Here is a 13,024-nt window from a genome sequence, read left to right on the forward strand (position 1 = left end):
CCTCCCTAGTTCCTCCAGCCAGTCCTCATATGACATGATATCCCCTTAACATCCAGTTTGCCTGCCCTGCTCCCCATGGTCTTTCCAGTCTTCTTATACCTTCTACCCTCCCCAATATATTTGGTGACCCTCGATATTGGCCTCTGCCTGGTCATCAAACAACACACTGCCATCTCTCGAGTCTGGGCATTTTCAGTGTCTATGCCTTAGGCCTGGAATGTTCTCACTCCTCATCTCTTCCTTCCTGGCATAACTAAAACCTTTTCCCCATAGACTCGGGTCAGATCTGAAAAAGGGGGGAGGGGGGAGGGGGAGAATGGTACAAGGGAAGCATAGAGCATCCTTCTGTTTTCTGAGCATTCTGTTTCTTTCCTGCGCCAGCCAGCAGAGGGCAGCATGGAGTCAAGGGACATGCTTAAATAGGCTTCCCATGGGAAACCTGCTTCCTTCAAATACAAGGCATTAAATCGGGTATGGCAGAGACTTCCCTGGGATGGACATGGGATTCCCGGGGCTATCAGTTCATCAATTCAAAGAAGATGGACAGGCAGCTTTTATTTTTTTTTAATTTTTAAAATTTTTAATTTATAGAATAAAACAAGCATTTCTATAACAGTACAATAAAAAAGATGATTGTACATGAAACCGCAAATCTTGAATACACAACTTGCTATTCCTTTCAAATATACAACAAAATCATCATGTAAATTTCTTTTTTTCTTTTCTACCCCTCCCTGCTCTAGCGATGACTATCATTAGATGCAAATATATATACACATATGTATATATGTATATATATGTATATGTAAAATTATTCTGTACGTACTTCTGTTTATCAATTCTCTCTCTGGATGCAAATAACATCTTTCTTCACACGTCCTTTAGAGTTAATTTGGTATTTATAATAAGAAGGAAGCTTTTAAAATTGTATAGAAGGCAAAGAAAACCACCCCCATCCTCTCTTTATAAGTGATTTTAGATCCAAGCTTTTCAATAAATTTGTATCCTATTATTGCATCAAACTGGGATTTTCAGGGTTGACCTAATTAAAGCCCATCCTAACTAAGGAGAGAGAGGTTCGCCCCCTTTTTCAGTCTCCCAGATCTCCAAGACCTTCTAATTTAAAGAAATCATAAGCAGCATCATTGGAGAGGGGGCAGGATCACAAATTTAGAACTGAAAGGGGCCTTAAAAGGTGAGCTGGTCCAATCTCATGTTTTACAGTTGACAAAACTGAGGCCTTTAGGGAGGAGAAATGACTTGCCCAAGATGGTAGTAGGTAACAGGGCAGGATTTGAACCCAGGTATTCTGACTTGGAATAGACTATTTTTGCCACTTATCCTGGATAAGTCATTTGCCTTCTCAGTGATCTAAGCAACTCTCTAAAAGTGGAAGTTTCAGAGAAGGTGCTGTGCTATGTGAGTAGGGTAATTTCTTCATGCACAAGCTCCCTCTCTTAGTTAAACCACAGATATCATTTCTTCCTGTTACTTAGTTACACTCAGAAATGAGGGACAGCTAGGTGACACAGTACATAGAGCTCCAGACCCAGAATCAGGAAGACACATCTTTATGGGTTCAAATCCAGCCTCAGACACTTACCAGCTGACTGGTAAGATGACTTCCAGTCAATCCTCATTAACATGAGAAGCCTTATTGAGACCAGACTTTTCCTCTAAGAAGGAAACTTTGATTTTCTTTTTCCTTTTCCCTTCTTGGATTGTGGCAAGCCATTGGAAGCCCCAAGACAAGTGGTAGCCAATGAGAATTTTGTATTGTGATGTCTATTTACCTAATGCCTACAGCCATGTATTTGGGGGTGAGAAGAAACTAGGTATTAATATTGTTAGTGAAATACAAAAACGTGTCTATATTTTGTTATCCTTTTACAAAGTAAGAATTTCTCCCTGATGAAATTAGAAAGGCACCTGTGAATGAGCAGGGTCAAAGATTGACCATTGCCCCTGAGCCCTTACAAGACAAGCACATCACCCCTGAGCACCAGCCAAAGAATTTGACACTTGAACAGTTATGGAGTTCAAGACAGGGAGAAGCTTCAAGGAGTGTGACCTCTGGAAGCAGAGAAGAGAGCCAACCACTAATTCAAAAGAAGACTAGCTTTGGCAGTTGGTAGTTGAGGTGTAAAGAGCAGGCCCAGGGAGCCTGACCAAATGAGCCCTCCAGCATAGATGCTTCATCTAGGGTGGAGCAGTGTGAGGACACTGAGAGCAAAAAAGACATCCAGACACTATAGCCAAACATAAATCAGCTTGGTCACATGTGTTCCCAGCATGTGTCCTTCATAGTCAACGTACAGCTAGGTCGTGATTGCTGTGACTGATGAATCTTTTGAAGTAGTCTCATTCACCCTGCATGTTTCCATTGTTCCAGAACCAATTACCATATTTTGCATAATTATAACTTTGAAGAATGCAAATTCAAATATGTGATCACTTCCCAGGTTTCATTATTCGCACAAATTGGGTCTTAGTTGTGATCTAAGTAGCTGTCCACTCTTCCCTCTAATGCTTTGTGTTTTTGTGGGCCAGTATGTTTCAGATTTGGGAGGGAGAGGAGTGGGGAAAGAGAATGTTTTGTAGCTACCATTCTAATTATGCCATCTTAATAAATGTTTTTGCTTTACTAATTGCATCTTCTGGCTTCCTATTAAAGAGAAGCTCACCAGTGGGGGCTCATGAGCTATAGGTTTAGGAGTGTGAAACCCTAGAGTATCTTTTGCAACATATGAGAGTAGTCATTCTTCTGGGGACTCAATCTACAAACCTAGGAGTATGGAGTGGGGAAGGTAACTCAGAAGTATTGCTATATACATATACATATATGTCAAGGTAGTAGCAGAATTCTATTTGTGTTCTTTTTCCACCTTCAGTGTATTTTTAATGTGTTTTATTGATGCTTTTAAAAATGTCTTATCACTAACTAACCTCTCCACTATCCCCAACCTCTGACTAGAAAACCTCCCTTTTAACAAATTATGAGTTTTAAAGGCTAGCCAATAATTGGGCAGGAAGGTGGCACTGCAGTGGATAGAGTGCCAGACCTGGAGTCAGGAAGATATCTCCCTGAGTTCAAATTTGACCTCAAACACTTACTGGCTGGGTGACCCTAGGCAAGTCACTTAACCCTGTTTGCCTTAGTTTCCTCATCTGTCAAATGAGTTGGAAAAGAAAATGGCAAGCCACTTCATTATCTTTGACAAGAAAATCCCAAATGGTGTCATGAAGACAGGACTGAAAAACAACAAATAATTCATGTGGGTGGAGATTAAAGAGGACATTCCCAGCCTAAGCCTTTACCTACCCTGACAGGACCTACCTACACTAGAAGGGAACCATATATAATCAGAGAACTAGGTTTGAATCCTGATTCTGACACTTATCCTGCCTGTGTGACCTTGAACCAGCTATGTCATACTCTGGGCCTCAATTTCCTTACCTGTAAAAAGGAGGGCTAGCATTAGATGATCTTTGAGATTCCTTCCAGATCTGGATCTGTGGTCCTTATGCCATGTGACTATGCCTAGGCTGGGTGAATTCAGTGAATCCAAGTCCTTAATGACTTCTCTGTTATGTGTGTGAGCATGTGAGTGGTGTAACTGAGCACACTCACTGTGAAGGAGGCTGCCAGTTATCTCATGGACATCAGCTGTGAGAATAGACACAACTTCAGAGATTATTGGATGTCTCAATAAACTGACTGATGTTGCCTTATTATGGAATGTTAAGTGCCATTGGAAAGGACCTTGTTGAGGGGTTGAGAAACCCTATGATCCAACCCTCACAAAACCACCCTTTCTTGTCGGGATGACCACCAAATTCCAAGACTTAAAACTTCAAAATCATCTGTGACTCATTCATTTCCCATGCTTCCTGAATGTAGTCAGTTATTGGCTTTTTCATCCTATTGATTTTTTTCTTCATTTCTCAATTCATCCCTTCTTTTCCATTTGACACTATTCAAGTTTCTTGCTCCCCTTCCCCTCCTCTGGTTTCTTAGCCTGTGGTCTCTCCTTCCTTCACCCTGTCTTATATACTTCTAGCAGATTCAGCATCATCTTTGCTGCTTTCCTTTCACCATAGTACTCTGCTATTCAGAACCCTTGAATGATTCCCAATAACCTACAAGAAATAGTCAACATTTCTTAGCGTCTCGTTTGAGCATCTCCACGATCCAACAGGAGATCAGCATAATGGATAGAGCCCTGGTCCGAAATCAGAAAGATGTGCACTCAAATTCAAGCTCGGATGCTGACTAGCTGTATGACCCTGGGCAAGTCACTTCACCCTGTTTGCCTCAGTTTCCTCATCTGTTAAATGAGCTGGAGAAGGAAATGGCAAACCACTCCAATGCCAAGCAAACCCCAAATGGGGTCACGAAGAGTTGGATATGACAGAAATGACTAAACAACAAGGTCCAGGTCCTTCCATGGAGGCTTCTTGTTGCCTGACCACACTAGCCAAAAGTGGCATCTCTCTCTTGAACCTTAGCTCTTGAAAGCACAGGCAAAGAGACATTCCATAAGCCACGCAGTAAAATATATCTCTTTATACCTTGCATTGTTCCTGTTGGACCCTTAAAGCAGACGAGCCAGTCCTCAGACTAATGAAGGCACTCATTGTTCAAGAGTGAGCCCCAAGTGAGTAATTTACTCGATTTTTCCACACCAAATCGTAAAACTAACATAATCATTCTGCCTCTACTATCTTTGTTGACATCAACAATCACCCTCAGAATCTCAGCTTAGTTACTTCAGTTGTGAAAGTGTAATTTTGTAATTATAATAATGATACTATGACAACTTCCACATGGCATCTGCCCAAACATCCTTCTCTCCTTGCCATGTTAAATTGGGAGGCATTTAACAAGGTCGATTTCCCAACCTACTTACCCTCCCCAGAGAGATCAGCAAGGCCTCACACAGATTAAACTTGTTCTCTGTGGGAGGGTTCATCACTCCATTTCATTCACCTCGGTTGTAGTGCTTCAGAAAGAGAAATAGATGAAGATCTGAGATTTCACTGATGGGAGCTCCCATGGGAGGAAACACCATCCCATCCACCAGTGCAGGTCAACACCTTTTCTGCAACTGATTGCCTGAGGTTAAATGAGTTGCCCAGCCAGGTTGTATCAGAGCCTTCCTGGCTCCAAAGACAGCCCTCCCCTCATCCAAATCCCAGCCTTTCTACTACCTGCATTAGCTTGAGAAAGACCATCTCCCTCTCCTATCCTGTCTCCTCATCTGTAAAATGAAAGGGTTTGACTAGAGCAGGGGTCCTTCACCTTTTTGGTGTCATGGACCCCTCTAGCAGTATGGTGAAGACTGTGGACCCCTTCCAAGAATCACACTTTGAAATATATAAAAATAAATAGGATTATAAAGGACAACAGTTACATTGAAATAAAGATTTCTTTTTTTTTCCCATTCAAATATACAGACTCCCTGAAGTTTTCCCCTGGACCCCAAGTCAAGACCCGCCCTGCGCCAGATGAGTTCTACAGACCCTCTCTTTAACCCTAACCCCAGTTCTGTCAGTCTGTGGCCCCTTCCTTAGGCCAGACCAGAGCTGTCCTGGAGCCAGCTCAGATTGGCTAGTGAGAACTGATTGTTAATTCTCTTTGTGAGCATTTGTACCTCAGAAATCAGCAGACACTACAAGTCAGAGCTTGATACTGTTTTCTTGATTGTTTAGACTCAAGAAAATGATGGAGAAAATGTTAATAAGGCAAATTAAACTTTAAAATGTGTAATGTGTACTCCCCCCAAGAAAGCTGGTTGTTAAACATTTATCAACATGCCCCTGGAGCTGAACATTTTTGATCTTATTAGCTTGCACCATTCATTTGACTCTTGCCATGTTTTGCATTATGTTATTAAGTATCTCTCTCTGTGTGAATGTATTTGTGTGTGATCTCATTAAGCCCTTTGTGTGTCTTTGCTCCCCCCCATAATGCCCAGCACAGTCCCTTGTATATACAATGGGTGTTCAGTAAAAGCTTATTAGTAGGTTAATGTGGCCTCTATCTAACAAGCCTGATGGATGGATGTGGATCCCAGAGAATCCAGGCTTCTAATTTCTCTGCTCTCAGTTCCCTGGCTGGTGATACGGTATGAAATCTGCCTAGATGCCATCCAGCCCAGTGTAGCAGTCATGAAAGAACCTGGTGCCAGGGAGTATATCCAACCAGTGCATGCTGATCAGCAATCAGTGAACAATCTGGACTTTTTTCCATCTGATGTTTAAGCCCAGCTTGAATCGACACTTTTGAATTGTGGTTCTGGAGGAGACTTTCGAGAGTCCCTTGGACAGCAAGGAGATCAAATCAGGCGACACTTAAAAGAAATTAATTCAGGCTATTCACTGGAAGGACAAGTACTGAAGCTGAAATTTAAATACTTTCGCCACATAATGAGAAGAGAGGACTCACTGGAAAAGGCCCTGATGTTGGGAAAGATTGAAGGCAAAAGGGGAAAGCAGAGAATGAGATGGATAGATGGTGTCATGAATGTCAAATGTCAAACAATGAACATGAACCTGGACAGACTTTGAGAGAGAGTGGATAGAAGGGCCTGGCATGTTGTGGTCCACGAGGTCACCAAGAGTTGGACATGCCTGAATAACTGGACAACGATAAAGAACAGCGGTTGTCACCATTTCTGTAGTCTATTACTGGTGTGTCCAGGAGCCTGGCTGTATTAAGCCAACCTTAACCCTAATTCCAAGCTCTTTAACCTTACCTGTGGGAGCAACTAAGGCTTCCACCTCAGAGAGTGTAACACCCAGCTAAGGAAAGCTTTTAAATATTTTTTTAAAGCTTTTAACTGCACTAATACTTTTGGGACATTTGTGATCATAGAATTGTAAATTAAGAGTGTGAAAGGGCAGCTGAGATTTTTTGGCCCAGAACTTCCCAATCTGTTTTTTTTTTTCTCTTGGACCCCTTTGGTAATCTGGCGAAAACAGACCTCTTTTCACAATAATGTTTATAAAACTGAAGGAAATAACTAAATTTCAGTTATAGATTAGTGAAAATAAAGCTGTAATATTTTTTCCCATCTAAGTTCATGGACCCCAGAGACACTGGCTTTGGCTGGAAGATGATGACTGGATCCTAGAAAGCATCTTAACACCATGGTTGAGGTAGGAGTAGCATTCCAATTATGACTACCGTATAGTATTAGTTCTTTCAAATCAGGACCACCAGGGGGAGCTCACATTTTGAGTTCATGATACCTGATTTTTCCCCAGGTCTTAATACCTGCAATAATGAACTATGAATTTGACCCTCTAACAAATATACTAGATTACTGAATTTTAAGAGCATGTCTCCATTTTAGTGTTTTGTTGGAACCAGGGCAAAACATCAGCGCAAAACCAAATGGAATAGAAAGCATGTTTTCCGACAGAGAGCACACAATCTGATTATGGATTGATTGATGGCTTTTAAAAAAATACAAACTAGATTGTTTTTCTTTTTTAAAAACTGTTTTTATCCACCACAGCGTTAGTCTTGGAATCAGGAGAGAACCGGGTTCAAATCCTGGCTCCAGACCAGGCTTGGTCATTGTAATCACATCACATTCAGTTGTTTGCTGTTTTTTCTCTATTTACATTGCTGTGGTTATTCTGCTGACTTCATAAATAGTGTGCCAGTCCACGTGAACCTTCCTGGCCCTCCCTGAATTCTTCAGTCATTATTTCTGAAAATGCAGTGATATTTCATTATGTTTGTATGCCACAACTTGATCGACAGCCATCTAACCCTCTTTCCAATTCTTTGGTATCGTAAGAAGTGCTCCTACTAAACTTGCTGTTTTGTCGTTAATCTCCTTGGAGAATATGCCCAACAGGGAGATGTCTGGGTCAAGGAGTTCAGACATTTTAGTCATTTTCTTAGGATAATTCCAAAGAGGGGGTCCATTCTAACCATTCTAACGCTATAAAAGTGTGAAGTTTTGTTATTCTCATTGTTAAGCATAACTGACATGTCTATGGCACTTTAAAGCTTGCAGAGCATCTATTTTATTTCCATTGTGTCTCCTAACAGCCTTGTGAAGTACATGCTTCAGGAATTCTTAGCCCCATTTCACAGATGAGGAAACTGAGTTCAGAGAGGTTAGCTGACTTGTCCAGGGTTCTACAGCTAGGAAGTGTCAAGTCAGGATTTGAAATCCAGTCTTGATTTTCTTGACCCACCCTCCCCCAGACAAAAATAATCTTCTGTCTTATAAATTTTTCTAGAGCCTTATTAATGCCTCTTCTATGTACTTTGACCCAGTTCTGTTTTGTATTATTTGTAGAATCATGGCCATTAGAGGGAAATGGGAGCTTGGAAACTGTCCAGTACCCTCCCCTCATTCCCCCTGGGGGATCCTCAGGCCCAGAGAGCTTAGGAAACTTGCCCAAGCCCACACAGGTAGTAAGAGATATTTGAACCCAGTTTTTTTCTCTCTAAATCCAGTGTTCTTTCCACTAGACTTCACCACTAATTCAATTCAACAAGCCTATTATGTGCTGATTATGCGCATTGTACCAGCTGCCCCTGGGAAGGATGCAAGGCTAGGTCAAGTTCTGGCTTTCCTCTTGTGAAGCTTACCTAGTAGGGTCAGAGCTCACTCAGCGTGGAAGGGCTTGGTTCTGGAGGCAATCAGTTCTTCCTTCATGGTGGTCTTCAAGCAGCAGCAGAAGAGGAATCCCTGGTCAGGTGTACAATAATGGAGATTCCTTTCGGGGTCTGTTGGATGAGGTAGCTGCTGAGGCCTTTTCCTCTCTGTCTCCCATCTCTGTGCATTTGCACTGGCTGTCCCCCATACCTGGGATGCTCTTGCCTTCTTCCCTCAGAATCCCTGGCTTCCCTCAACATTCAGCTCAGGTCCCACCTTCTGCAGGAGGCCTTTCCAGCTCCTTCAGGTGCTAGCACCTTCCATCTACTCTGTGTGTTATCTTGCAGGTAGCTACATATTTACACGGTATTTCTCCCCCTCCTCATTAGAACATAAGCCTTTTGAGGACCGTGCCTAGCACATAATGGGTGCTTAATAAATGCTTTGATTGATCGATGGATACCAACGATCAGATTTTGTAATACTCCACATACAAAATAACCACCATATAGACTCATACATATTAAACACCTTACGAAATAAAAAAAAATGCCACATGAAGTCAGAGCACATAGGGACATTCATTTCTTCTCTTAGAACACAGGCTGCTCCAAGATGGGGACTCTACCTTAATTTCATTTTCTTCCCCAGTACCATTTATTCATTCAATCAACATTTATTAAGTGTCTACTGTATGCCAGGAACTGTGTTAAACATGGGATTCCCAGAGTTGTTTAATAAGAGCCTGAAGGTCATTTAAGTGGTGGCAGATACCCTGGATGATTTGGGGGACCCTGCCATCACGTGGCAGGAGCAGAATCTGTTTTATACAGGCTGGGTTATAATTACAACAGTGATGATGATGATGGTGGTGGTGGTGATGATGATGGTGATGATGATGATGATGATGATGATGGTGGTGGTGGTGATGATGATGATGGTGGTGATGATGATGATGGTGGTGGTGGTGATGATGATGGTGGTGGTGATGATGGTGATGATGATGATGGTGGTGGTGGTGATGATGAGGATGAGAATGGTGATGTTGAAGAAGATGATGATGATGGTGATGATGATGATGATAATGGTGATGATAATTATCATTTACCTAATACTTCAAGGTCTACAAAATGCTTTATACATTTTATCTCGTTTGGTTATCAGTACCCCATGAAGTAGTTACTATTATTGTCCCATTTTACAAATGAAAAACCTGAGGTTGTGAGTTAAGTGATTTGCTCAGGGCCATGTAGCTAGTAAAAGGCAGGATTTGAAGCTGGATCATTCTGACTCCAAGTTCAGCACTCTATCCTCTGAGGTTGTCCTCAGGATTTGATTGATTCAGAGGATTAGAGGGGAAAAAGACAATCATTGGGAAATATACGTTCCTGAAGTGTAGTAGAATTTTCATTGCCTTGCCAAATGTCCTTCTGACCCAATGTTTTCATTCTGGCAAGTGCAGAGGACAGCGTCTGTTTTTAGTAAATTGCATTTTAATTTTACTGTGAGTACATGTATTTTTATTGAATTTTATTGTCCACAAGTGGTGTGGGCCAGGCCTGACTAGAGCCAATTCCAGAATAAAATGAATCAGTCAGACAGTTAACAAGTATTTGTTAAGCACCTACTATGTGTCAGGCACTGTTCTAAGCACTGGGGATACACAGCATAACAAAAGACAGTCCCTGCCTTCTAGTAGCTAATGGGAGAGATAACATTTAAACAACTACATGTTGTTGTTGAGTCATTATTCAGTTTTCTTGGCAGCGATACTGGAGAGGTTTGCCATTTCCTTCTCTAACACATTTTACAGATGAGGAAACTGAGACAAACAGGGTTAAGTGACTTGCCCAGGGTCACACAGCTAGTGTCTGAGGTCAGATTTGAACTCAGGAAGATGGGTCTTCCTGACTAGCCCTGGAACTCTATCCACTGTGGTGCCACCTAGCTGCCCACACAACTATGTACAAACAAGATATATAGAGGACAAAATGGACATAATTAACAGCAGGCATGCACCTTCATCAAGCGGGCTCAAGAAAAGCTTCTTATAAAAGGGAGGGTTTTAGCTGGGACTTGAGGAAGGCAGGAGATAGAGATGAAGAAAGAAAGAATTCCAAATCTACAGTATAACCAGAAAAAATACAAGATTCGGGTGGGCAGAGGTAGTTTTCTTGCCTTTGCATTGGTTGTGCTGGTTCATTTCTCAAAAGCATTTGTCAAGCTTAAAGGAACAGGTCCTTGTCCTTCCCTGCCCCAGCACTGACCTTTGTACTTAGGTCACCAGGAAGCTATGTCACTGGCTATTCCCATGGACCAATAAATCTCAAGTATGCCTTCAGTGTTGTGGTTTGTCCTTCCTTCTCGAAGAAGACCAGGGCATCAGGGAGGTGATGCCATGACTTGCAAGTGAATTGGATCTAAGTGAGGGAAGGCTGTACAAAGTCACCAGCCTCACTTTCTCCTCTAGAGTCATTTGGGTCCAGTGGTGAGATATAGATCATGATGACTGGAGATGGCCCCCATGCCTTCAATACTTTTAATGGAAAATTAGTCTAGCTTTCATGGAGAAGATGCTGCTCCTATTACAATGGGTATTTTTTCATTGCGTGCTAATTTAAGTTTGATTTATTGCATTGGTTTGAGATAAAGCTGGTCCAGAATAACCCCTAAGGCACTCTACAGGATACTCTGGATATAGTGATGGATAAGATGTTTTCTCTGCTCTTTGGAAGCTTTCAGTCTGCTGTGGGGAAAGCATGCTCAAAGGTTACTGTGATTTAACGGTCGTATGAGGTGCCGGAAGAGATGCAAGCATTATGCTGGAGGAGCTCAGAGAATGAGAATGGAGGTGGGGAGAGACAGACAAATGGAAGGAAGGAAAGAAGGAAGGGAAGGAGAGAGAAAAAAATGGAAGAAAGGGAGGGAGAGAGACAGAGAGAGAGACAGGGGGAAGAAAGGAGGGAGGAAAGAAGGAAGGAAGGAAGGAAGGAAGGAAAGAAGGAAGGAAGGATTGGTCATATGAGGCTGCTTAGAGAAGGTGGGCTTTGAGCTAGATCTTGAAGAGTGATTAAGAGTTGGGCAGGGCAGAGAGCTGAATGAGTCTAAATTTAATTTTCCTTTATCGATACTTTCCTCCTAACAGGTGCTGTATTGGATGAAAACACTGGAAAAGTACTGGTTGTACAAGATCGAAATAAAGTAAGTGATGTCTTTTTTATAATTGAACTCTGTATGATCAGATTATTCTAGAGGAACAAGAAAAATTAGCCTTCTCTATTTATGTTGCCTAAGATATCACTGTCCACAAATCATAGGATGCTAATAAAGAGACATTTTAAAAAGTCAATCAATCATCAACTAATTCGATGCTGATGTGGGCAAAGTCCTGCCCTTAAATCTGAAAGGGAAATTTGGGGGAGAGATGAAGAGAAAAAAAGTCCTTCCTTCAAGGAGTTTATCTTCCAGTGGAGGAAACATCATGTAAATAAACAGGCCCATAAGCAGCCCACACATGGCACTGATCTGCAGCTGTCCCCGGGTTCTATCCCAGGACTGCGACTTCCTGTCCCATCCAACCCAAATCTACAGTGCCATGTCATAGTGGTATTCCCAAATAACTGCATGGCTGCTATTCAACTCTATCAAAGTTCTCAGTATAATTCGTGCCTGTAGTTCCTGAGCCCTGACTACTATGCTTACCACATACACAAAATCAGTCATGTTTACGCCATTGACTCTTAAATAAGAAACATTTATGAAATGGTACGACAAAAGCAGAAATAACATTTACTCAATAGAAGAAAAAAGGAGGAATAATCAAAGTATAATAATCTATGAAGAAACCTGGGTCATGTTTTCCCAAGAATTCACAGTGTTCTGGGGGAAGAAATTAGCACACACTTATAGAAGTCTAGCAAGGAGGAACATGAATAGGGAAATTTGTGCCCAAGGAGGACAATTCATGACTCTGGATAGCAGGACTTTATGTTCTAGATCTCTACTCTTCACCAATCTTCACTGACTAGGCTAAACCATTCCACTGCTTTCTGCTGCCTTTGTGGTCCTCATGTCCCTCCTGATGGGAACAGCTTCTTCTTTGCTACGTTTAGGTTGCTGAAGCAATGATAAATTTTTTTAACACATTGCCACTCTTGGCAGGGGGCTAAGAAAGTGTTGTACTCTTTCAGTGATTCAAAGTCCCATTAAGTTGGAGAATTGCCAAACTCCTCAAATTTTTTTGAGGGTTCTGAGGAGTTTCTCCTTTCCAATTTATAGTTAGTTATAGCAGCCACGTAGCATTTCATCAGCTAGCTCTTCAAATAGCAAAAGATTCTGCTTTGTCCAATCAACTCTCTGCAAAGTCATGCTTCTCGCAGCAAAACAGATGTAAAACCTGT

The 13,024-nt window shown here is 41.8% G+C and overlaps 1 protein-coding gene across 1 annotated transcript in view; it reads left to right on the forward strand.

The window, feature by feature from the left end:
- Positions 1–13,024, forward strand: part of NUDT6 (nudix hydrolase 6) — a 40,732-nt gene that overhangs the window by 6,981 nt on the left and 20,727 nt on the right. The window contains exon 3 of the mRNA XM_036762618.1: positions 11,770–11,825. Within this exon, the coding sequence (XP_036618513.1) occupies positions 11,770–11,825 (56 nt within the window). The remainder of the gene's footprint in view (positions 1–11,769; positions 11,826–13,024) is intronic.

Source organism: Trichosurus vulpecula, chromosome 6 (assembly GCF_011100635.1).
Source record: "Trichosurus vulpecula isolate mTriVul1 chromosome 6, mTriVul1.pri, whole genome shotgun sequence".
In the NCBI taxonomy this organism is placed as follows: domain Eukaryota; kingdom Metazoa; phylum Chordata; class Mammalia; order Diprotodontia; family Phalangeridae; genus Trichosurus; species Trichosurus vulpecula.